Consider the following 24,529-nt stretch of genomic DNA (forward strand, 5'->3'; position numbering starts at 1 on the left):
ACACTGGAAGATCCTGGCCGTCCACGTGGCAACGATCACTAACGCGAGTCAGATTAGCGCGAACAGTGACTTCACACTCCTCATAAAACATTCTCAAATTCGAATTTTTTATCTCAATTTGTTTAAATTCCACATTACCTATCTCTAAAACCCTAATTCTTCTCGGTCGGGAAGGAGACGACTCCATCTCGATGGAGGCCGACGACGCCCCATCGTCTCCCTCCTCCGCCCCTTCTAACCCTAAACCTAACCCTAGACGAGAGATATCCGAGCTCCCGGGGGAGAAGGAGAAGGAGAAGGAGAAGAAGAAGAAGGCGTGGGCGCCGAAGCGCTTCGTGCACTCCCAGATCCCGGCCTCGATCCTTTCGGACCCTTCGCTCAACGCGGCGATCTCCCTCCTCCCCTCGAACTACGACTTCGAGGTCCACAAGACCGTGCATCGCCTCCGCTCGGCCGCCGCGCGCCGCGTCGCGCTCCAGCTCCCCGAGGGCCTCCTCATGTACTCCCTCCTCCTCGCCGACGCCCTCCGCTCCGACGCCGACGACGTGCTCGTCCTCGCCGACCCCACCTACGGCGCCTGCTGCGTCGCCGACCGCGCCGCCGCCGCGCTCTCCGCCGACCTCCTCGTCCACTACGGCCACAGCTGCCTCGTCCCCGTCCCCTCCTCCCTCCTCCCCGTCCTCTACGTCTTCGTCGACATCCGCGTCGACCCCACCCGCCTCGCCGCCGCCGTCCGCTCCGCATTCCCCGACCCCGCCGCCGCCCCGCGCCTCGCCCTCGCGGGCACCATCCAGTTCGTCTCCGCCGTCCACGCGGCGCGGTCCATCCTCCTCTCCGATGGCTACAAGGACGTCCTCGTCCCCCAGGCAAAACCGCTCTCCCCCGGCGAGGTCCTCGGATGCACCGCGCCTACCATCCCCAAATCGGAGGGTGTGGACTCGATCATCTTCGTGGCCGACGGCCGGTTTCACCTCGAGGCGTTCATGATCGCGAACCCTGGCGTCCGCGCCTTCCGCTATGATCCGTTCCTCGGAATCCTCGTTTTAGAAGAGTACGACCACGCGGGGATGAAGAGAGCCCGTAAAGACGCCATCTTAGCGGCTAGGAAGGCCAAGAATTGGGGGGTCATACTAGGAACCCTAGGGAGGCAGGGGAGCACTAAAGTCCTGGACAGAGTGGTGGATCACATGGAGGAGAGAGGGTTGGATTACGCCGTGGTGCTGATGTCAGAGATCTCGCCGACAAGGATCGAGCTGTTTGGAGACTCCGTAGATGCTTGGGTGCAGATCGCGTGCCCTAGGTTATCGATCGATTGGGGAGAGGGATTCACGAAACCGCTGCTTACTACCTTTGAGTTTGATATCGCATTGGGGTATATTCCAGGTTGGTGGGAGAAGGAGAGGGCGAAGGAATCATTGAAGTGCGATTCAAATTTGAATTGCCCCTGCGGTGCGGAGGAGGATGGGAAGAATTGCTTGGGTTCATCTGGTTGTAGAGTTGAGTCTTGTAGTAGTTCTAACTGTGGTAATGGTGGAGAAGAGACGGAGTATCCAATGGATTACTATGCTCAGGATGGAGGAGAGTGGAATAGCTCTTACATGAAGAAGAAGCCTTCTGCTGGTGATAGGAAAGCTCATAGCAGAGTTGGTAAACAACCCATCTCTTGAGAATTTAGAACTTTATATGTTACTGGTTATATTCATGCATCATGCAAGTTTATATTTGGTTTTATTTCCTTTGCTTCTGCAGAAATCAGCTGAGTTATAGTTGCTAGTTACAGCTCTTTTGCAGCTTATTTTTCCTCCTCTTTCCTATCTCTTCTAATATGTGGTTCTTTGATGTTGCTAGAGATTGGGCAAGCTGATTGAATAAAGAGAACAGAAATTGGTTTCTTTTGTAAGCTTCTCATAGCAAGCAAGTTGCAAATTTAATACCTCTGCAAATCCAAGTGGTCTTTTTCATTGATTTCTATAATTTTCGTGTTTAATAAGTTAGTGATTCTTAGCACCAGCTTTTTGATACTTTTGAGACTTAGCTGCATCATTTTAATCTGCTAGAAGTTGTGAGTGTATCACATGAAGAATATTTGGATTGTCTTATTCTCCTGCAGCTCCACGTGGATTTTGTATGTAAATCACCATGTCTGATTTATTACTTGTATTATTTATCAGGGAGAAATGTGCCAGTTGAAGTGAAACAATGAGAAGAATATGGATCAAATTCATGGAGAACTAACCATAATATGAGGATCCCACAGATTGTCTGGTTCAGTCCCTCTGAAAAAAGGAAGTTTGAACAAATTTCCGGTGAGCACATTACCTACAGGTCACAACTGCTACTCTGGAAGGTTACGGCTTGGTTTGACTGCAGTAGATTCGATTTGGATATCCTGACTGCATCACGAGCTGATTTGAGAACAGTTATCTGAATCCTTCTACCGCTCCTTGCTATTGTTTTGAGATATTAAATGTAGTTAACAGTGTAATATGTTCTTTATTGCAATAAATTTTGCTGCTGAAAAGCTTCATGATCAGTTTCATTTGTGTGCTCAGCTTTTGTGATGTTCGCAAACAAAATTTGATCTTCTCCAAGGAAATTTTATCAGCTACAGCAAGACATTGATCGCCATCTTTTGTATCACTCACTTTTTCTAAGTGAATGCACCAACTTAGACTTGTCACCTCATCGCACTATCTCAGAATAATAACTGAAGCTTCTGAATCAATTGAAATTACAAGAATATCACACATAACGTCAGTACAGTTGCAATTAAAAGTTCCAGAATAAGAAATATGACAAAATACTAATGTACTACCCCATTATAGAAGAGTCTTAGATTTTAGATTACCCCCTGTAGTGTAAATCATATACAATTCACATAAGTAACCTTTATATTAAGCACCTTATTCATGTACATAAAGAAGGGTGGCACAGATATTGCACTGCTGCAGAGTGTAGGTCATTATTTACTCATTATTGGCACACAGCAAGTGTCCCGGTAGTTGCCTCTGATTTGTTACTAAGATGTCATACAAATGTGATAGCATATTTTCAAACTTTAATCACTACGAATCGCGCTCAGAGCTCACTTGCCTTGCAAGCAGTAACAGTCCTACCGAAGCAAATGCTGATAAGAAGGTTGATGAATAACAAAGAACGAGAAGAGCTCCCCGTAGAGACTGGATTTGAAACAAGCAACAAAATTAAGTTAGCAAAAGATTCACCAGACTGTAAGAAAGGAAATAGAATCTGTGAAATTTCTCATCCACCTTGGCTAGTATCAGTGCATTGTCATTTGCATACTGCAACGAGCTTTCTGGTATGCTTTGAACACCTTGGCTTAGTTCCCAGGAGAGAATCCTAATGTGAAAGTATCATACATAATGTCAACAACAACTATGAGGACTCAGGGTGATTAACCCATATTGCTCACTGCAAACCAATCAACAATCATAGTAATCAACTATCTCATTGGCATTTTATCTTATCAGGGGAAGAATTACTCACTAGCTAGCAGACTCATTCAATCGTTGTTTGATGGAACAGCAAGTTACACTGTAATAATATTTACATTAATGCAGTAGGACTGGTTTTTACCCAAAAACGAATCCGACTGCAGCTCCAATGTTGGCTTTTGCTGGGGTCAACTCAAATTCTATTTCTCCAAACTGATAAAACAATTTCATAGTTATCAATCTTAAGTTTTCTTTCCAAACTTACAAAACTGAGAATAAGACTATAGAAGCTACCTTCAGTATCTTGCTTTCCTTTTTTGGTTCTTCATCTGTTATAGCCCCTGGTGCTCTTGATAGAATCTTTCCAGTTTTAACCATTGTTTTAGCAATCTACAGGTATGGACGTTAAATTCCTCGCAAAGGAAATGGATCTTGAAGCATTTCATGAAACAGTAAAGACAAATTGAAATCTAATGACCATTTTATAAGGAGTTGCAACAAAGATTACATTTAACTTGCTAACCTCACATGGTAACTCACTAGCTCTTTTTGTTTTTGACTTAGATTTTCTTTCTGAAAGAGAAGTCTACATATACTCTGCATTCTTTGCAGCAAAGTGTGAGATTATTGTATCAAGCAATCATTAAATGTTTTCTAGTGTCCTCTAAAAAGCTTTGGGCAATTCCACACTTATTCAACATGAAAATTTTTCAACTCAGCTAAGAAAAGTTCTTTCCATGCAAAATACAGAAAAAGTACAAATCTAGGATTCAGCTTTACCCTTTGCAGCTCTCCTTGACCATATTGCCCCATGGCCTCAAATCTTCTCCCAGCCGACACCAGGCGTTTGCCAAGCGCTACACTAAGTAGAAGAACCAAAAAAAAAAAGGGCGCACTTGAGTAAGTTGCGATTCAACAGCCTATCAGGCAATCGCATACAACGCTGGATCATATATGCAGTTCAATGCGTAATGTGAGGCATACAAGGCCATTTCTAGTATAATTTGTTTTATTTTCATAAGTAGTGCTCATGAGCAGTGTTATCCTTGCCTGATTTAACATTCCCCATCAAATAGCTCTCTATCGATGGTAGCTGAGTAGCAATGCTATTCGAAGTCCTAGTGTCCGCTAGCTCCCACGCTCGCGAAAGATTCAACAGCAATTCGCCCACTTCTTTCCCACACTGAAACACAAATCCACAGCACTTAGCTCTCCAATTAGTCCATTATTATGCGAATTTACTACGATCTCATCAATAAGATCAATGGAGGATTATTAAACCGCATTCGACAAAACCCTAGAAACCCTAACCCTAGTATGATACTGACCTCCTCCAGCACGGGCCCGTTCGACAGATCGAATGCCGCGTCGTTGAGCTTGAATCACGAAGCGAATCGATCAGAATCCATCAAACGATCACCAAAAACAAAATCAAATCGATGATCTGATCTCAGCAAGCCGACACTTACATCGAGACGTAGATCGCCGGGGAGAGCAGAGAGGAAATCCGGGGGAAGGCGCAGGGAATCCTAGTCGCCATGGATACACATAAGCCCAAACCCCAACAATTATAAGAGGGGGGGACGGGGAGAGAGAGGGGATCTTACGGCGAGCTCTTGGAGGAGGGGACGGAGGGGCTTGTCGCCGAGTGATTTTGGGGAATCGGACTCGGCGAGGGCGAAGGAGACGACGAGGGTTCGAGACGCGGAGCGCCTCTTATAGGAGACGGAGTCGAAGGGGACGAAGAGGGAAGGGACATGGTGGGGATTACGGCTAAAGAGAGGGGCGAGGGAGGAAATAACAGGAGATGAAACAGTACGAGGAGGAGGAAGAGGAGGGGAGATGAGGAGAGACGCCATTATTCGAATTACGTTCGCGACGGGGAGTGGGAGGGGATTGGTGTTCGTTCTGGGCCTTTAAAATCCGTGCATGTGGGCCCAGTTTCTACCGGGCAAAATTGCACCAGGGCCCATAACTTAATTTAAGTTTTACAACTCCTTGCAAAAATAATCCAAATAGTTTCTACTGTGAGCTCAACCAACAACCACAGATGAAGCTTCATGGATTGATCGGAGCAGAGTTTATCCCTCCATTTATTTCTTTGGCTTTATTGGAGTTTCTTCTAGCAGAGTGTTGTCGCCGGCATACAAGTCAAGCTTTAGTTAAGCTTTTGCTATTGAACTTCAGAAACTCATTCCAAGTTTCTTTTTAAAAAATTTCAAAAACAACAAAGCTCTAACAGATACTGTATTTGTTGAACATTTTACTGCTGCTTCTTAAAGCCACATTAGTGAAGCTAAATAGACACTCATGCATACGGGCATGCTTGCAAAAAGTAAGAAGCTTCAAACTGAGCATCGGTAAAAGCTACATAGGTACAACTGAATACATACAGAACATTGATTCGATTGTGAGCAACAACTAATCACCCAAAGAATCTCTACCAACGAGCACTAGAATGTAAACTTTTTTTTTTCTTTTTTTTTTTTTTGGGAGGGGGTGGGAACAAGGAGACTAAAATGAAACACTAGGGCTCTTGGGCCTCGGGCCCTAGAATCCCATTAACGACGGAGAGGCCCACGAGGACTCCGACGGCCTCCGCCGCAGCTACGGCCCCGGCCTGAACGAGATCGCCGGCGACCTGGATGCCCTGCTCCGCCACCACGATCCGCTCCTCCGCCTCCACAATCCCCTTCTCCGCCGCCACGATCCCCTTCTCCGCCGCGGCGATGCCCTCCTCCACCGCCCTCTCCCCTTCCCTCACCGCCGCCTCCGCCTCCCCCTCGATCCTCTCCAGCTTCTTCCGGAACCCGAAGAGGGGCACGTCCAGGGCGCTCGCCGGAGTGGGGGCTCCGGCGAGGAGGAACGGCGCCGGGAGGGAGACGAGGAGGAGGCGGAGCGCCTCCCTGCGGCGGCGGAGGGGCGGCGTAGTGGAAGGAGTCGCGGAGAGGCAGCGCAGATAGGGGCGGAGGAGGGGGAGGAGGGAGGTGGAAGAGGTCGCCATGGGTGGGAGGGAGTGGGATTTGGTGTTCGTGGTTCGAGTGGGCGATTGTGGTTAGAGGAAGGGGAAGGAATGGTGGGTGGTTAGTTTACGGATGCGCCCTCGCACAAATAATATGTGGCTCAGAGAGAGACTACGGAGCATAACGCTACCGCTACACGCTTATTCGGAGGTTCACTAGGTACCACAAAGTTCCTTTTACTTGTGCTCTTCTTGTGTTGAAAGGAGGAAAAACATAAGTTAGGATTATTGGAAAAAAAAATTAGAATTATTTAAAAGGATAAGTAGTTAATTTTCTCTTTCAACCTGCAGGGATTTTTTTTTTTCTTTTTTCTTTTCCTCTTCTTATCTTTCTCTCTCTCTTTTTCAAGCAAAGTGTTAAGTTTAACTATAAATCAGACATAAATATCCTCCTATTTTTCATCTATCAGTTTGTTTGAACGGTTTTTGTATTGCTGCTGCGGAAATGCTGGTGAGAATATGTAATGCTTTTACTATGAGGAACTTTGCTTACTTTTCAAGTTTAACTTGTATTCTTCTGCATGTTTAAGTTATACTGGACGTGAATAAGTTACTCGGATATCATATATTTTCTTTAAGAATTACATATTCATATCTTAATTGCTCAGGAAATAGCTGCACAAAGCAGAGGATTACTTGATTAAACTTGGGAATGTGCATTTTGCAAGAAACGCAGGTAAATAATACATCAGGCATCTGCATTCAACTTGCTCTGCTATTGTTTCTTAGGAGCTCTTAAACTTGATACAAAGAGTGAAAAGACATTAATTCATTCTTCAGCTGAAAAATTCGCTAATTAATTTTGATTTTACATACAGAATGCTGATACATTGTTGTGTTTTTCATCTTTCTTTTCTGAATCTAGTGTAATCCACAAACAAGGAATAACTAACCAATTTGGTCCGAAAAGCATAGCGAAAAAAGAAAACACTGAATCATAAATTTTTAGAACATAGACACTTGGACCTCATATAATAAGATCCTTTTCCTCTAAATAATGCAACCAAGTAGCAACTAATTTCTATATGCCAACACTACCAGTGATGGGTACAGGCTTGTAGGAATTCAAAGATTATACATGAGACGTGCAAGATTCAAAAGAGTAGCTATTCCACTGTTCTCTCTTCGCAAGGATCTGCATTAAGCATGTCTTTTTTCTTTTTTTTTTTACATGTCGAAGTTGATACAATCATCTGCATATCTTGCATTATTTTCCCACCCGTTATTCTTTCCCTTTCTCAAGTTCTCCTCCCCATAGCCAAGCTGATCCTCATAGCTCTGCCTTGTAATTCCTGCAATTGAGCATTGCAAACATATTCCACATAGAATAAGCATCAATCCTGATACCATGAATTACACTAACATATAGCCATACATATAAAATTACCGCTCCGTTGAGAGTTTGGAGGGCCGTGTCCATCTCTTCCTTGGAGGAATAGCAAACAAAGCCATAACCGCGTGATCGACCTGTGTCTCCGTCATAGAGAACCCGAGCTCCGACCACATTGCCGCATTCTTCAAACACTTGGGTCAGGCTCTCCGAGGTGACTGACCAAGAGAGATTGCCTACAAAGAGCTTGTATTCACTCTCAGGGTACAAGGGCTCTTTCGGCTTCGGCTTGTCGGAGAAGTTCACCCTCAATGTCCGACCACCGTATTGCTGGAAGTAAGCAATTCCAGCAATTCCATTAGTAGATTTAGTCTAGTAAGCCATGTAAGTTTCATAACATTTTTTCGTTTGTTTCAAACAACAAGCCCTGAGAGATGATCTTAACACTAATACCAGGACAATTTCAGTAGCGGTTATATACTATGAAGCACAAGATACTCTAGTGAAATTGGGCACTACTAACATATCATGCTTGAGAGAGAGAGAGAGAGAGAGAGAGAGAGAGGGATCTTACACTTCCATCAAGATTCTGAATGACTGCTTCGCAATCTTCGACAGTGCTCATGGTAACAAAGGCGAATCCTCTGCTTCGTCCGGATTCTCTATCGTAGAGAACCTGGAAGGTTTTTCATTTCGAGTTTACTGAACACTATCTTTTGCTAGAAGATATCAAAATCTTTTTATAGTTCAATAGCGTGTTTAGGCAAATCAATCATTTGAACAAGTTGGGAAGATGAGGGCAATTAGCTACCTCAACCATCTCCGGGCTCGCGTATTCTTGGATGATTCCGGCCAATTGCGCACTGTCGCAGTTATACGGCAAGTTACCAAAGTACAGTTTAGTGTTCTGCGCTGCGACAGCGGCAACCTGATCTTCCTCTTCATTGCCATCGTCGGTCGCTGCTGCTGCTGCTGCTGCCGCCGCCTCCTGCTCCCCGACCTCTGCCACGGCTTCTTGCTGAGCCACCGCCGCAGAGATTTTCGCAAAGCCCTTCTTATGTGAAGCTAAGGGCATGGAGAGATTCTCCATGAGAAGGGTCAAGCTCGGCATGCAGCGGCGGGGGCAGGGGACGCGGAGAAGAGCGGCAGCGTCGGAGGAGAGAAGCTTGGAGTTGAGATGGGAAGTGATGGACGTCGTGGAGAAGGAGGCGGTCGATGCGGAGGCCGCCATTGTCGAGTTTGGAGGTGGTAAATTGTGCAAGAGGAGGAGGAGGAGGAGGAGGAGGAGAGTGGGAGAGAGAAGGGAGAGAGAATGGTTATGAATGTGTAGTTAGGGGGGGTGATGCTTGGTGATGACGTGGAGAGGTTGATGGCCAATGGCAAGAGATGATGGGGAAAATGGGACAAGATAAGGTAAGGTTGTGCAATTTTTTTATTTTTTATTTAGAAAAGGGGGAAACTTCGAATACCCCACGTGGTTTCGTACTTTCTCACTTTAGTATTTCGTGGTTTAAAATATATCAAGTTAATATTCTGTAGTTTTGCACTTTTTCACTTTAGTACCATATGGTTTCAAGTTTATCATATGGTTTCACTTTAGTACTATATGGTTTCGTACTTTCTCATTTTAGTACTTTGTGGTTTAAAGTGTATCAAATTAATATCATATGATTTCGCACTTTCTCACTTTAGTACCTTGCGGTTTCAAGTGTATCAAGTTAGTACCTTATGGTTTCGCACTTTCTCATTTTAGTATTATGCGGTTTAATATTTCGTTAAATTATGTACCCTGAAATGGATAATAAAAGAAAAAAATTGAAACCACAAGATACTAACTTGATACACTTGAAACCAAATGATACTAAAATGAGAAAGTACGAAACCATAGGGTACTAACTTGATACACTTTAAATCACAGAATATTAAAGTGAAAAAGTGCGAAACCACGAGGGGGTATTTGAAGTTTTCCTTTAAAAAAAGTAAAGATTTGATGAAGTGAAAATAATAGTTAACCAGTGAAGTTACCCGCGCATTATAGCGGAATAGAAGATTAATAAATAAAAATTTTAAAGTATTTTGACTTATCATGAGACATTAATAAATACAAATAGTATGAAAAAAATAAATAGATTTTATTTTAATTTTTTTGCGAAAACGATTAGTTTAGATGACAATAAACTATGTGGTATTAATTAAAAAGTGGGTGGGTGAAAAGTATGGAATGGATATAGAAGGTGGAACGGCTAAGCATCAAAGAAGGAAAGAGAAGGCAAAGGTTAAAAAGAAATATAGATATAGATAAATATAAATATAGATACATATAAAATTTGGATGCGCCAAACAACTGAATTTGGTTGATTTGGTGGGATCGCAAAGGCTGATCCAATTCCCACCCAGAATGGTTGAGTAAATTGGCCCGAACAACCCATTTTACCTATCTATAGAAAAAGTTTTACCTCCAGAATTTTCCATTGAGATCAAATAAAACTCGAAAAAAAAACCTATATATGGAAAAAGTTTTACCTCCAGAATTTTCCATTCAGATCAAATAAAACTCGAAAAAAAAAAATTCAAACGCAGTATTGGTATCTTAGTTTTCTTTATTTTCTAAGACCCGCCGTAAAAATATATAACAAAGCAGGAAATCTTTTAATTACAGTGTGACAAAGACTATCATCTTTTAGTACCCAATAATTTGAAATCCAATTACTTATATAATCTTATAGAAAGATTACATTACAATTATAGAAAAATACTTTGCTATATTTCAATTTTGGAGCATCATTTTGGTTGGAATTTTTTCTATTAGAAAACGATTCAACTTACGCTTAATTACGGACACTATAACGGTCTCCTCCCTCCATTCAATTCAATGCCTCGCCACCGACCGTCCCTAGAATAAGTGGTAAAGGGTTTGGTGGTTGGTACTGAAGACCCAAATTTAAATTCTAATTAATTTATATTTCTAACTAAATTTATTTTTAAATAAAATAAATAAAACAGTTAGCGAGCTACTTATCTTTCAAAAAAAAATTTCAATGCCTCGCCCTCCTAAAATTAGCTCCTGCCTCTTCTGTCCAGTATCCTAATTCCACCCTCTTCGCTGTAATTACGTTTTCCCCACTCCCCTAAACCCCCTCCGCAATGTCCTCGTCCTCTTCCTCCTCTTCCTCCATTCCCCTCCCCTCCTCCTCCTCCTCCTCCTCCTCATCTCCTCTCTTATCCCCCTCTCTTCCTCTCCTCTACTCCTCACCCTCGCCATGAAACCCTCGGGAGGAGGAGGAGGAGGAGGAGGAGGATATCTCCAGCATCGTGCTCCGGAGGTGCCGTTCCACCTGTTGGAGATCACGGTGATCTCGGCGCAGGACCTGCACCCATGGTCGCGGCGCGTGCGCGCGTACGCGGCGGCGTGGGTGCGCCCCGACGAGAAGCTGCACACGCAGGTGGACCGCTCGGGCCACACCAACCCAACGTGGAACGACAAGTTCGTGTTCCGCGTCGACGGCGCCTTCCTCCGCTCCGACACCTCCGCGGTCACCGTCTCCATCCACGCCTCCCGCCCCCGCCTCGCCCCGCGCCCCGACCCCGTCCTCGGCGTCGTCCGCGTCCTCCTCTGCTCCTTCCTCCCCCGCCGCGTCGCCGCGCTCCAGGTGCGCCGCCCCGCCTCTCTCCGCCCCCAGGGGATCCTCAACGTCGCCGTGGCGCTCCTCGACCCCTACATCCTCAGCATGCCGCTCTCCCGCGCGCCCCCCGCCTTCGTCCTCAAGGACCTGCCCATGGCGGCGCCGCGGCCCAGGCCGGTGAATCGGAGTGGGAAGAGGATCGACGAGGAGGAGGAGGACGACGACGACGAGGGTTTCGAGCAGGATCCGGAGAAGGGGGCGTTAATGGTGGATCGATCGGGGCCGTTGGAGGAGCGTAGGTCGGCGGAGATGAGGGAGAGGAGAGAGCTCGAGTCGAAGATCGAGAAGTGGAAAACGGAGCTCTCGCCAGAGCACGACGCGGCGGAGCGGAAGAGTCGGAGTCGGAGTCGGAGGAGCTCCTGCTTCTGCGGTGGGCCCGATTGGGAGCGTTAATTTAAATTCAAAAATTCTGAAAAAAAAATTCAAAAATTGGGACGAGGGAGGGCTAAAAAGCAAATTCGAAGAACTTAAGGGGCCTGGTCTTTTTTTTTTTTTCATTTTGTTATATTTTTCCTGTATTTTACTTCCTGTTTTTATTTAGTGGTCGTAAGATTAGGATGTGTATTGATTTGGTGGAAGCTTTGTGGTAGAAATTTTCTCACGAAGCTTTCCTCAGGTGCAAAGTGTAAAATAGATTCCTTTCCTGTAGCCGCTGCATGGTCGTTTATTAGTTATCACTTTATGTAAACTTCAAAGCTCATTGCACCATTTTGGTGAATTTTAGATTTGATCATGGATGATGTGAATCTTTTTTCTATTTTGATGTTTGTTTCTGTGGGTTGATTTTAAGCTCAAATTAACTACTACTCATAAACTATTTTATATATATATATATATATATATATATATAGAGAGAGAGAGAGAGAGAGAGAGAGAGAGAGAGAGAGAGAGAGAGCTAGGCTGGTATACTATCGGTATCACAGAGGCCTCCGTACTACCAATTTGTTTTCAGTGATGCGGCTTCCAAATCGACGATCGGCTCCGTTAGACTTGATCTAAAGGTTTCAAAATTGACAATTTTAATGGTCGATGTGATCCGTTTGTGAATTTTACAGTGTAAAACAATTCAAATCTGATGAAATTTTTATAGAAAATTTTTTTCAATATTTAGAGTAAGATCAGTAGCTCTAATCTTAAATTCAAAGTATTTTTTCAAACTAAAATAAATCATCTTGTATATAAAAATATATTCCTACAAAATTATGGATCAAACTCTAACTTTCAATTACATAAATAATTTTCATATACTGAATAACGTATTGTACGACATCTTATCCTCACATCCAAATATGGTTTTGCGAAAAAAAAGAAAAAAAAAAAAAGAAAAAAAAAAAAGAAGCTCCTATTTGTTGGAGATTAGAATTATGTCGTCAAGTTATGGCCCATTTCGAAATTTATGACCATAACAAATTGGACACGAGAGTTGGACCCAGCCACCTAAAATTTAACAGGTTCCAAATAATCATCCAAAAAGAAACCGACTATTTCTAGCATAAGTGATAAAAAATTTAGTGGTCGGTACCAATTTAAAATCTAATTACTTTATATTTTCAGATAAGTTTATTTTTTTAAAAAATAAATAAAACAGATAGTATGCTGCGTTTCTCGAAAAAAGAAAAAAAAAATCATCCAAAAAGGAAAGAGAGTATATAAAATAATAAGTTAGCAGAGAAGACCCGATTCCCTTAGTTTTGACGCCAAGAAAAGTAGAAATCCATGAATCGATTCGATCACTCTGTCTCATTTTGGTTCCCCTCCCTCTTCAATCGTTTCTTTTACACAACCAACATATTACTACCCCTCTCCTCCCCTTCTCCGTATCTTATATATCACTGGGCTTTGGATAGAGATCAAAAAATAGCTCGTGTCCATAGCTCTGGAACCAGGGGAGGTAAAAAAGAGCTGTGAAATGGATTCAAACAGTAAGTTTGATCAGATGTTATTGTTTATGCCCACAAACTGGGTAATGGGTTTTTGGTATTTTGATGTGTTTTGTTGTTTTGATTGATTCTAAAGGGTTTTTTGAGGGTGTATTGCCTTGTTATTAGATGTGGGCTGTGTTGCTTGATATTGGGTGCGTTAGCTTGTTCATTTGGTTATTTGTTGCCACAGGCTTTTAACAGGGTGGTTTTTTATTAAAAAAAAATATATTTTATGGACCTTCAATGCAAAGTAGCTGCTGCATCTGTGGAACATCCTTTATGCTGATATCTATTTTGTTGGTGTAATAACTTTATGCATAGGATTGTTGGAAGTGTATCCTCAAGTAAAGGTGAGAGCTGAAGAAGCCCCACTTCCTGTTGGATTATTTGAAGAGCCAACATCAATTATACCAAGAGCCATTGAATCTCTTTCTTTAGAAGGTCATTCATCCTCAAGAACTCAAGCAAAATGTGGTAAATTCTTTTTTTTTTTTTTTTAATCACTACAAGCCCATCACAAATCACTAGTGTTATGTTTACTAGACACAAACTTCATTTCTATCCAAGTTTTATATGTGCATCTTTCCAAAGATGCAACCTTCTTTTCCAATGTTGCTTTTATTTAACTGTAGTTAGAAGGGCAATTCTGCATAGGTTTTTAAAGCATTTCTTTGTCTTTGTTTTCTTAAGATCTCCATTTGCTGCCAAAGATTATTGTGCCTAGATTTGCTTCTTGTTCTTTTTTTCTGAAGTTGAAAAAAAAGAAATGTAACGCAAGCATTTTGCGATGAACAAACTATTTTTTTCTGCGTTGAAAACAAGTGCTTTGGTTACTGGTTAGTATCTCCTAAGGAATAAACCAATCAAATTTTTTTTTTTATAAGAGTGTTTAATGGATGGATCTTCTGTTATAAAGTTACTGAATGATCTCCTAAACTTGTCATCTACCCTGACCAAGGTTGTTTCTTAATCTTTCAGGAACGAATTCTGAGAATAACCCTCCTTTAAGATATGAAAAGTCTCTCCTGAAGAGTTTCCCCCAGTCTTTTAACTCAACATTTATAGGTTAAGTGGTTAGATAAATTAGAAGTTTAATTTCAATTTTAGAGAGATTTTATTCATATGTAAGCTCTTTAAATCAAAAAATTGCAGTGATTGCTTCCAGACCAGTTGGCGAAAATACGGGAACCAATGCCAAAGTTAGTTTTATATCGCGGCCTCGAGCTGTGCTGTCAAGTCCAGGTAATTTCTTGTTTCATCAAAAAAAGATTAAAAAAAAATTTGAGAACTAGTTGGATCAATTTTCTGCTTCTGTTTTATATGTCTGAGTACTTTCAATAATTCTGGAGTGATGGGGAAATTTTATAACTTAGTCTCAAGCCATGTTGAGATTTTCATTATGATGGTTCTCTTGGGTTACTTTTTACTGCGAGTAAACATCATGTCTCATTTCATTCATTATGTATGATCACCAATATTCTCTACTTGTATTTCATTTCTACGTCGCTGGAGCTAACATAAAACGAATCACTCACAGATAACGATGATTTAATTGGAAACCAGAATCGAAAACATGAAGGAAAGAGTCCGCATTCAAAGAAACAGAGCACCAACCAACACTTGCGAAACCAAGAGAAGCTCAATCACAAGAATACTAGAGTTCAAAAGCCTCCCAGCAGAGCAAATCCCATAGCCAAGGGCGGTAACGGCATCAAGAAGAAGGATAACTTGTTGACAAAATAACTTTGCTAAAGAGAGAGAGATTCTGAAAGAGGATAAGAAAACTTGATTGGTGTGCAGCACGAATTTGATATTCCGTGAACTCACCTGCTTCTTTCTAAGGTTGTGTTCTTTTGTATAGAGCTTTTGGGCTTTTTGTTTACTTCTCTTGAATCTGCATTTGAGGAAGTTCAAGACATTTGTTGTTTAACCACTTTTTCCTTGTGTGGTTATCAACTTACTATTGTGGCAATAAGGCATTTACTTTTGTGAATTATATTATCCAAGTAATGTGGTGCTCTGCATGTGCACTTCTGCTTCAGTCTGCACACAAGGTTCTTTTAATTATGCTAAATATTCCCAGAAATAAATGCCAGAAAATTGCCTGTGTTGTTTATTGTTTCTCAACAAAATTTTCCCATAACATGTTCATTTGTGAATACATTTTAGAACAAGAACACACCTAATGTATTAATGTGATAAAAACCATAATACCATTTGAAGCATGCCAAGAAACATCTTCCCTATTACACATCAGGAAACACAACATAGCGTAAAATGCAGGAAAGTGTTATAGATCTAGGCCAAAAACTTTGTTCAAGTATCGGATAAATAAATTTCAAAAGTTGCATTGAATCATCATCATATGTTCTTCTTCTTACTAGCTTAGAAAGACAATCAGAAAAGGATAACCAAGATAAATGCTCCTTCGCACCTTCACTGCCAATATGGTATGCTTAACTTGCCGCAACAGCAGCTCCTTTTTTACTTGAAGCAGCCTGGGTTCCTGAAAGGAAGGGTAAAAGAAAAGCAATAAACATCACAAACTGCCTTCATGTGAGAAGGTAACAAAACAGGAAACTAAAAACATTGTCCAAACAACAAAGAAATCACACTAATTCTTTCTTGAACAACAAGGATAGCTAACTAACAAAGTGTCTAGCCAAGAATATGAGGATTCCAAAGTAACGATCACTCGAAGAGAGAGACGGGAAGGTCTTTTTTTGACGTTTGAATTATGTAGATGGGGTCTTAAATTGCGAGTGTTCTGCTGTCAGATTAATTTACCAGCAAAAGACATATGAAAGATACCTTCTCTGAAGTTGCTCTTGAATCTTCTAGGCAGATGACGAAGGTACCTCATCCTCCCAGTGCCCGTGGTCTTCCTCCTGATGGCCTTGACACTCCAGTTATCTGTTAATCAAGTTCAATTCAAATAAGGTGCGGGCTAAATCAACAAAGATTGCAAAAACCAACTGATGCAAACAATAGAAATGAATGGAACATTAAAAGTGCATTCAGCTTGAAGTTGTGTGACAACAGACAACTCGCAATGGAAGACACAGTTAGTATATAGAGTATGGAGGAATAATGGTTAAGCAGCAGGTTTGGAACATTTAGGATGAATTTGACCATGGCAAAATCAATTAGATTTGTCCTACAGTCATATAAGCAACTCACATAGATTAGAATGCAGGATAAGCATTCGGATGACTATTAACTAGATCAGAAACAACCAATAAAAATCTCGGACAAATCACTTCTTTGAATATCTTCATGCAGAAAGATTCAACGCAAAATTTGAGATGAGAATATAAGGCACATACCAGGAAAGAGTTTGCGAACAATGTTTGATACACTAATTCAACATCTTAATTATCTTACTCCAAATCAAAGTCCACGAACTTCTCAAGCATTAAGAGTTTGCAAGCAATTATAGATGATATTGCAAAAGAGTCCAATACTTGCAAAATGAGTTTGCAACTCAAATTGTAACATTTTCGGATGAGAAACAGTTTGGTGAATCATAAACTAGCAATCTCGATATTTCAATTCAGCCTCATGCGTTTTGTGAAATTCGGTTACACTTTGTGGTTTTGGCCCATCGTTCCCTAATTACATTCTAAACCTCATAATTATTTGAGTTTGCCCATCATAAGAGAAGCTAATCATTTCGCGATGCACCTAAATAAGAGAATCAAATCAACATTAACCAATTTCAACAAATTGATCAAAAAAAAAATTCCACTAACATAACAAAGAACACTAGAAAAAGAAGCATCAATCCAAAGTTCTAATCTTTCAATGATAGGAAAAAGAAAGGGAAAAGAGAAGAACATTGGGCCAAATTAAAATTACGAGAGATCTAAACGAAGATGAAGTAGTAGGAGATGCATCACGAAGGGAACTCACACTTGCGGATCCGAGCCGCGGGGTAGCCACAAGAGGCGCAGGTGCTCTTCTGGATGTGGAAGCTCCTGCGTCCGCACCTGACGCACAAAGTGTGCGTCTTGTTCCTCCGCTTCCCGAAGCTCCCCGTGCCCTTCCCCTGCAACGGGAGGAGACGAAACCGACATTAGGGTTAGGGTTTCGCGAACGATCTAGGGTTTGCGACGACGAATGATCGGAGGATTACCATGACGCTCCGGGCTCTCCTTAGCTCCTCCGCACGTCAACGGCTCGGCGACGAAACCAAAACCCTAGCGAGCGGAGGCGGAGCAGAGCACATTATATGCGGCTATGCATGCAGAAGTGTGAAATTACAGGATTGCCCCCCGCTTATTGCATGTGCGATGCACGGGTTTATCCGCTATGCACGCATACGCACCCGATACCCAAACGGGACCCGACCCGATTCTCTTCAGCATCCGACCAAACAATTAAAATTCGAACTCGCAAAAGTAAACCCATCTAACGCCTCGCAGAGGACGCCCCCTTTTCTTTTCCCCCAAAATGGCGTGTCACACCACTCACCATCTTCTCCAAAACCCTAAACCCTCGATCCTTCTCCCTACACTACCCACCTCCTCCGCGATCGCCTCTCTAAAAATGTGATCGTCGAGTTCTTCGCCTTATTGTAGGATTTTTTTTTTTTTTGGAGCTGAATCACTTATTTTTCGGAGGTTTCAGGTACTTTGCTGTGTTTCTTCCTCTCTTTCTCTCTAATTTCTGTGTTTTTACGTTTTATCTCTCTTTAATCTACGAGTTTCTGCGTTAGATGAGCTCTTTGGGCATGCATTTTGTGGCGATTTTTGTGTGCATTGTCATTTTTTTTTTCTCTTTTTTTACTTGTCTATTTCTATTGCTATTGAGCATTTGATGACTGTATATGCATGTTATTCTACAGCATTGGCCTGCAAAAATGGTGTCCAATACCGAGAGAGCGCGAGCTGCGTTGAATGCGATGAAGGCTCTTGGTTTCCCCAAGAAGGTCGCCACGCCCGTCCTGAAGAATCTCCTCATGTTGTATGGGGGAAAGTGGGAGCTCATCGAGGATGAGAACTACCGAGCTCTCGCAGATGCGGTACTCGACATGCAGGTGAAGTTACTGCTCTCATATATAGTGTCTGATTATTGTCGTCGGATAGGTTTCACACAATGCTTAATATCATTTTTTTCTATTTCAGGAGAAGGGCTTGAAGGTGGATGAAGTACGAAAGACTTTTCTGGATTGTTGTTCTTTAGCTTACAGTCTCTGAATAATTTATTGGAACATACTGAGGTTTTTTCTTTTATCATTGTTTCGAGCAGGACACTACCGGTAAGCAGAAAGATACTGCTGTGGATGATGAGCCAGAATCTCACAGGGGAACACTAAGGATTAGGGAAGATGATCAAGTGGCATCTCCTTCGGCATTTGCTGACGAGACTCCACTTAAAAGGCCAAAACTAGAAGTAGATGAAGTGCCTGAATCACAAACTGGGCAGGTATCTTCACTTATTTTTCAAATTTATGGTGTGGTAAGCTTTGAAATAACCAATCGCTACTATCGTATTGCCCGTCACTTCCAAGCTCTAGACTTTTTAATAGATCCAAGATAACTTTGAACTAAAGGGGTGGAGGGTTCTTTTGGGATGGAATTGGTTGCATTTGAACTCAGTACTGTATTGCTCTAATAGATGATATGATGTGAGACAACCAATATTTCAATAAATTTAAAGCTGGTAGAGAATAGTATTGATAATTTGATATTTTACACTCAACAGTAGCTTCTGTTCATTGGAGCAGGACAAGGACAGTAAGAAGAAAGACACTGCAGTAGATGATGAGCCAGAACTTTATAGAACAAGAGCAAAGATCAGGGAAGAGGATGAACAGGCTTCGCCTTCACAGCATACTCCGAGGGCATTTGATGAGTCCATGCTTGGAACATCAACTTCGGAGGCGAATGAATTGCCCAAAGTGCACATTCAACAGAAAGAAACGGAGCTGAATTCATCTCGAAAGAATAGTAAAGGAAAAACCTTGGAGGCCCCACCATCTGAACCTTTCAGAGAACAAGCAACTGGGAGCATTTCACGTCAACATGTAAGTAGAACTGACGGAAGAAAGGAAACCCAAAATGAAGTAAGTCGTAGAGAAACCAGAGCATCATCCCGTGCACGCCAAAGTGGTGCTTTACAAGCTCAGTCCAGTTCACTCGTGGTGTACCAAAAAGAGAACAGTTCAGCGAATGGTACATTGGAAACTGCTGTCTGTTTGAAAGAGCCTAAAGTTGAACCAGGCACCATGAATTTGCAAAAGAACGATGCAGTTGTTCAACACTCTGCTTTGGCTGGCCCCATTGATGAGCCACTTGAAAACAACTCTTCTAAACTTGAGTCACCTCTTGCTGTGTTGTGCCCTGTTGAGGAAAGAGGTACGAATCCAACTTTACATTTGGTAGAAGAAATGATTCTGGGATATTTCTATATATTTTTCTATTGATCGGTTTTGAATTGAATACACTAAGAAAGATCTGAATGCCTTTTCTGTTGTGAGATCACTTTACTATTGTATGTTTTGAATTGAAGTTTTGTTTAATTGGGTTTCTTTTCTAAGCATAGTTAGCGCGAAATTGCTTCTCTATTGATTGCTTTGAATTAATTTGGTAGGCAAGCGAAATAGCTTCTCTATTGATTGCTTTGAATTAATGTGGTAGGCAAGACCTCATTCTTATTGGACGGAGAAGAGAGGTTTGAAATACAATTGCCAATGTAAGTAAGTGTTAAACCTGTCTAAGCCAACAATTCCACCTAAAAGAATATCATAATGATCATGTATGTGTGTCCTATCAGTAAGGAGTCTTTTTGGGTACTCCTTTTTTTCTTTGTGTGTAAGTGTGTGCCTGTTGGGGTTAATCCCTGTTATTGGTTAATTATGAACTTTTTGACAAGTTTAAATGATGCATGAGGAAGAAAAGATAAAATAATGATATGGGAATGATGCAAATCCTAAGGGATGAAGCATTCTGTATAAAAGCATGGATTTTAAATTTAAAAAACAACTATTTAATATCTCTAGCACCAGAACATCTTTGTGGTTTGGATCAGATGGATGCCGCATCTACACTTACCGACAGTATTTTTGCCCATTATTTTACTCACTGTCACTATTTTCATGTGCATCAATTGCTACAATTGATTCTACTAACTGGCTTGCCTTTTTTCTAGTTGTTCAAGGTCAAGGAAGCGAAGATGGTTCTTTGAGGAGCATTCCTACTCTGCTGACAAATGTTACAGAAAATGATTCCAAACAGCATGAAGACAGGGCTCATGTGGAAGAATATATTATCGCACAATCCAAGAATGGGGCCAGAGATGGTATTGTAAATGTGCAGGAGACATCTTCTAGTATCGATATAGCTTCCTCTGCCGCAGGAGAGGTCAAACTATCTCTAACGTGTAACACTGATTCTTCTAATTTTCATATGCCAAGTTTAGACACAATATATAAGATGGTAGAAGATCGATGCCTCAGATCGTACAAGTTTCTTCCACCGAACTTTTCTCTTCGCCACCTGATGAATGAAATTTGCGAGTGTGTTCTAGACCTTGGCACTGAACCCTCTTCAATTAATCACGGCAGTTATGTTAAGATAAATCCCACAATTGAGTCTCTGAAAAGACCTGGTTTGCAGAATGTTAATCTGCATCCTTCAAGTGGTTTGCCAAATGTGGCGGTGCCAAATAATGGTGCTTACTTAAATGAGAATGCCTGTGGGAATGATAAAACTGGAAGGGCCAAGAAAGCAATGCAATCTGCAGTTGGAGGAGTTTCAAACAATATGCCAGAATGCTCAATGGCCCTCTGGCAATCGAATCTTGCGCTCTGTGATGTGAGGCCCACTCATGATATTAATGACATATCCAAAGGGGAAGAGAGAGTAAGAATTTCGGTGGTTAATGAGATCAGCTCTGAAAAGTATCCACCTTCTTTTAGCTATATACCGCAAAATGTTGTTTTCCAAAATGCTCATGTCGATTTTGCTCTTGCTCGGATCGGTGATGAGGATTACTGTTCTGATTGCTTTGGTGATTGCCTGTCTGCTCCCGTGTCATGTCCCTGTGCACGAGAAACAGGAGGAGAATATGCTTATACATATGATGGTTTGGTTAAGAAGCAGTTTCTTGATGAATGTATATCTATGAACCGCAACCCAGAAAAGCATCATCATTTCTATTGCAAAGATTGTCCACTAGAGAGGCCTAAGAATGAGGCTAATAAGCGTGGTGCTTGTAAGGGGCATCTAGTTCGGAGATTTGTAAAAGAATGTTGGAGTAAGTGCGGCTGTAACAAGCAGTGTGGAAATCGTGTGGTTCAACGAGGGATTACGTGGAATTTACAGGTTAATTTCGCACTAAATATTCGAATTGGTCTTTCTGTAAGGTTTTACTTTTCTTGTCCTTTCACATTTGGGTGGGTTTCTCTTTGGATGGGTATGTGGGAACATATTTTGAGTACCTACAGTTTCTTCATGAATGTGCCAAGGAGTTTAAGTGCCTACAATTTCTGCACAAGTGTGCCAAGGACTTTTTAAGTGCTAAAATCTAAATGGTGAGGGGTTTAAATGTGGTTTTTTGTATTTCACGGTGGCATAGTGATACTGGGTTCGTGAGGGTTTTTCTATAATCTAATCTTCTCAGCTACTGATGTTAACTTTTTATCATGTATCTTTTTTAAGGTTAATTGTTCAGTCATAGTGCAGCTACCTGGTTTTTGGTGTTTCAGGTGTTTTTCACAGCAGATGGGAAGGGTTGGGGACTGAGGACACTTGACGAATTGCCGAGAGGTGCTTTTGTTTGTGAGTATGTTGGCGAGGTACTGACAAACATCGAACTTTATGAGCGAACTGTGCAAAACACGGACAATGCTAGGCATACATACCCAGTGCTTCTGGATGCTGATTGGGGTTCAGAGAGTGTATTGAGAGATGAAGAAGCACTCTGTTTGGATGCAACATTTTATGGAAATGTTGCGAGGTTTATTAATCATAGGTATGCATTTTAACAATTATTCTTTCACATTTTGTGTGCTATTTGCCTAAATGCAATCCAAGTGCTCAATGATCAAAACTTGGGACGCATGATTCTGGTTGCTTCTTAGTCAGCTGAACGACCAAAAAGTCCTTCCAGTGAAGGACATCAAAAGAGAATTAGTGCTATTACGCCAGACACAAGTCAGCATTATTTCGTACTTTTCTTTGAATTTGTTTGTGTTTTTTTTTTAGGTCCTGGTTATTGAAAAGGCTTGCTTGGATTTAGTTGTCTTTATCTGTCATAGTTGTCGCTTCACAGAATTACCATATGGCGGCGGATTGCTTACTATTCTCTTGTGTAGGCATATAAAGTTTCTTCCAGCTGTGCATTAATTAGCTATGTGCTCTTTTTCTCTTGGTATGGAAGAAGACATAAAAAATTGATTGTCCGGTGGTTTTTTTTTCTGATTTTGCTAGATGCTATGATGCAAATCTGGTTGAGATTCCAGTTGAAATAGAGTCACCAGATCATCACTACTATCATGTACGTTATGAACCTCCTGACTTCAATCTGTAGTTTTATTTTCAAAATGGCACTAATCTTATATTCTTGTGCTGCTGGTATTGAATATTTTGCAACTTTTTGTTACACGCAGCTTGCTTTTTTTACAACAAGAAAAATAGAAGCATTTGAAGAGCTAACTTGGGTAAGCTACATCATCCTTGATCCTGACTCTCCTTAATTGAAGAACAGTCATTTATACATTTGTAAGAATATGGCTAGATCCATTATTCTTTTAGAATTTAGTACTATTCTCTGAATGACAGATTACCCTATGTGCCTAATTCAGCGTTAGCATCCTGTTCTCTGAATGACAGAATTTAGTACTGTTTCACTGAAGGGTTAGATTCAGTGAAGTTTGCGAAAAGCTTTTCTGGCCTAAATCTTCTGAAGTTTTATTGTATCTGTATTTCTCCACTACAAAAGTGGATAAGAGATCCATAAACCTTAAATATTAGAAAACTAAGAAGTAATTTGGAGGCTGATATGTTGGGCTGGAGTGTATCTGGAAAATAGTTTTGCGCTAACATTTGGACTAAGCATTTTTGTAGCTTTCTGCATGACGAAATTATTTTGTTTGCAGGATTATGGGATTGATTTTGATGATCATGAACACCCAGTCAAGGCATTTCGATGCCGATGCAGAAGCAGATTGTGCCGAGACCAGAAACGCTCAAGTATGCAGTTCTTGCTCCCTTAATCCTTTTTGTTGTGAAATTCTTTAGACCACGAACTAACAAGCTTTGCTTGAGCTGCCCTTCCTCCAATATAGTTTTCATCCGTGCCCTCCTAAACTATACCTGCATTTGTTATGTCAGAAAGCAAAAGAAAAGCATCTGCTTCGAAGTGAACGGAGAGTTCATTGCTAAAAAGAGTTTTGGGGGCCTCTTATGTGGGAATTTTGGCAAGATGGATGGATCTTATTAACGAAGGTACCTTCTTATGTTTGCTGATTCTTTGCTCTCTTTCTTTCTCGATCTTTGTTTCTCAGCAAGGTGGCTCACTGCTTTTAGATGTTGTCAACTTAAACAGGTCCTTGGTGGAAGTTTTGTGGGTAACTATGGTGCTTATTGTTGGGAAGTTGTAAAATATGGGTTTTGTCTAGAAGCATCGTAACACTGCACCTGAGTTCTAAGATCGTTGATAAATAGAAAATTGTCTGATTGTGTTGAAAGAGCGGTGCCTGAACTTACGGGTGCAGTTGCTAGGCCTAAGACCATATAACTCCGGCGTTTGTATATGCTTCGGATGTTAGGAATGTAAACTGTTGAAACTGAAGGTTTATTCTGCTGCAGGGATATTCCTTTTCAATGTTTATGTGTGTTAGCAGCTTTAAGATCAGTTGCCGAAAGCTTTTGATTTCAAGGAGAACTTTTCAAAATTGGTTATTTTTGTCTTCTTTCTGTAACATTTTGGAGATGATTTGTTGCTGCAGAGACCCCAGTGGCTGCTAATAAGCCTGAAGAAATTTTATTTCTTCTCGAGCCGATACTTGTCACAGCCTGATAGTGATCGTGATTCGCATCTGAATAACAGGTCCTTGGCCCAGGCTTCCCAAATGACATGGGTTAGTTCGTTTGTTCGTTTTTATTCCACCC

At 41.5% G+C, this 24,529-nt stretch overlaps 8 protein-coding genes across 16 annotated transcripts; 4 read left to right on the forward strand and 4 right to left on the reverse strand.

The window, feature by feature from the left end:
• Nucleotides 102-2,539, forward strand: LOC109727279 (diphthamide biosynthesis protein 1). 2 transcript variants are annotated; one of them, XM_020257337.1, is made up of 3 exons: nucleotides 102-1,647; nucleotides 1,849-1,896; nucleotides 2,172-2,539. In XM_020257337.1, the coding sequence occupies exons 1-2, from the start codon at nucleotides 192-194 to the stop codon at nucleotides 1,866-1,868; spliced, it is 1,476 nt and encodes a 491-aa protein (XP_020112926.1). In that variant the 5' UTR covers nucleotides 102-191; the 3' UTR covers nucleotides 1,869-1,896; nucleotides 2,172-2,539. The 2 variants fall into 2 exon arrangements, with proteins under 2 accessions (XP_020112926.1, XP_020112925.1); XM_020257336.1 differs by lacking the exon at nucleotides 1,849-1,896.
• Nucleotides 2,702-5,366, reverse strand: LOC109727280. Its single transcript, XM_020257338.1, has 9 exons — nucleotides 5,063-5,366; nucleotides 4,925-4,984; nucleotides 4,784-4,831; nucleotides 4,506-4,638; nucleotides 4,236-4,312; nucleotides 3,750-3,845; nucleotides 3,598-3,668; nucleotides 3,270-3,360; nucleotides 2,702-3,179 (listed from the first exon to the last, which is right to left on the reverse strand). Exons 1-9 carry the CDS (start codon nucleotides 5,312-5,314, stop codon nucleotides 3,066-3,068), a joined length of 942 nt encoding a protein of 313 aa, XP_020112927.1. The 5' UTR covers nucleotides 5,315-5,366; the 3' UTR covers nucleotides 2,702-3,065.
• LOC109727283 lies at nucleotides 5,690-6,608 on the reverse strand. The gene has a single exon (XM_020257340.1). The coding sequence runs from the start codon at nucleotides 6,457-6,459 to the stop codon at nucleotides 5,983-5,985; it is 477 nt and encodes a 158-aa protein (XP_020112929.1). The 5' UTR covers nucleotides 6,460-6,608; the 3' UTR covers nucleotides 5,690-5,982.
• Nucleotides 7,387-9,143, reverse strand: LOC109727282 (28 kDa ribonucleoprotein, chloroplastic). The gene is made up of 4 exons (XM_020257339.1): nucleotides 8,619-9,143; nucleotides 8,382-8,483; nucleotides 7,865-8,137; nucleotides 7,387-7,769 (listed from the first exon to the last, which is right to left on the reverse strand). Exons 1-4 carry the CDS (start codon nucleotides 9,036-9,038, stop codon nucleotides 7,716-7,718), a joined length of 849 nt encoding a protein of 282 aa, XP_020112928.1. The 5' UTR covers nucleotides 9,039-9,143; the 3' UTR covers nucleotides 7,387-7,715.
• LOC109727441 lies at nucleotides 10,998-12,134 on the forward strand. The gene has a single exon (XM_020257572.1). It carries the CDS (start codon nucleotides 11,068-11,070, stop codon nucleotides 11,881-11,883), a length of 816 nt encoding a protein of 271 aa, XP_020113161.1. The 5' UTR covers nucleotides 10,998-11,067; the 3' UTR covers nucleotides 11,884-12,134.
• LOC109727697 lies at nucleotides 13,162-15,497 on the forward strand. 6 transcript variants are annotated; one of them, XM_020257882.1, is made up of 5 exons: nucleotides 13,162-13,412; nucleotides 13,728-13,886; nucleotides 14,391-14,477; nucleotides 14,565-14,654; nucleotides 14,976-15,497. In XM_020257882.1, the coding sequence occupies exons 1-5, from the start codon at nucleotides 13,400-13,402 to the stop codon at nucleotides 14,987-14,989; spliced, it is 363 nt and encodes a 120-aa protein (XP_020113471.1). In that variant the 5' UTR covers nucleotides 13,162-13,399; the 3' UTR covers nucleotides 14,990-15,497. The 6 variants fall into 6 exon arrangements, with proteins under 6 accessions (XP_020113471.1, XP_020113469.1, XP_020113468.1 ...); XM_020257880.1 differs by having other exon boundaries at nucleotides 14,578-14,654; XM_020257879.1 differs by having other exon boundaries at nucleotides 13,164-13,412; nucleotides 13,728-13,853; nucleotides 14,950-15,497.
• On the reverse strand, nucleotides 15,681-17,682 carry LOC109727698 (60S ribosomal protein L37-3-like). The gene is made up of 4 exons (XM_020257883.1): nucleotides 17,548-17,682; nucleotides 17,325-17,460; nucleotides 16,224-16,325; nucleotides 15,681-15,918 (listed from the first exon to the last, which is right to left on the reverse strand). Exons 1-4 carry the CDS (start codon nucleotides 17,548-17,550, stop codon nucleotides 15,869-15,871), a joined length of 291 nt encoding a protein of 96 aa, XP_020113472.1. The 5' UTR covers nucleotides 17,551-17,682; the 3' UTR covers nucleotides 15,681-15,868.
• LOC109727569 (probable inactive histone-lysine N-methyltransferase SUVR2) lies at nucleotides 17,831-24,319 on the forward strand. 3 transcript variants are annotated; one of them, XM_020257713.1, is made up of 12 exons: nucleotides 17,831-18,041; nucleotides 18,259-18,450; nucleotides 18,539-18,562; nucleotides 18,663-18,839; nucleotides 19,141-19,771; nucleotides 20,565-21,739; nucleotides 22,123-22,388; nucleotides 22,847-22,913; nucleotides 23,026-23,076; nucleotides 23,515-23,608; nucleotides 23,750-23,863; nucleotides 23,964-24,319. In XM_020257713.1, exons 2-11 carry the CDS (start codon nucleotides 18,274-18,276, stop codon nucleotides 23,779-23,781), a joined length of 2,694 nt encoding a protein of 897 aa, XP_020113302.1. In that variant the 5' UTR covers nucleotides 17,831-18,041; nucleotides 18,259-18,273; the 3' UTR covers nucleotides 23,782-23,863; nucleotides 23,964-24,319. The 3 variants fall into 3 exon arrangements, with proteins under 3 accessions (XP_020113302.1, XP_020113303.1, XP_020113304.1); XM_020257714.1 differs by having other exon boundaries at nucleotides 18,539-18,553; XM_020257715.1 differs by lacking the exons at nucleotides 22,847-22,913; nucleotides 23,026-23,076; nucleotides 23,515-23,608; nucleotides 23,750-23,863; nucleotides 23,964-24,319 and adding an exon at nucleotides 22,622-22,840.

This window comes from Ananas comosus, linkage group 22 (genome assembly GCF_001540865.1).
Source record: "Ananas comosus cultivar F153 linkage group 22, ASM154086v1, whole genome shotgun sequence".
In the NCBI taxonomy this organism is placed as follows: domain Eukaryota; kingdom Viridiplantae; phylum Streptophyta; class Magnoliopsida; order Poales; family Bromeliaceae; genus Ananas; species Ananas comosus.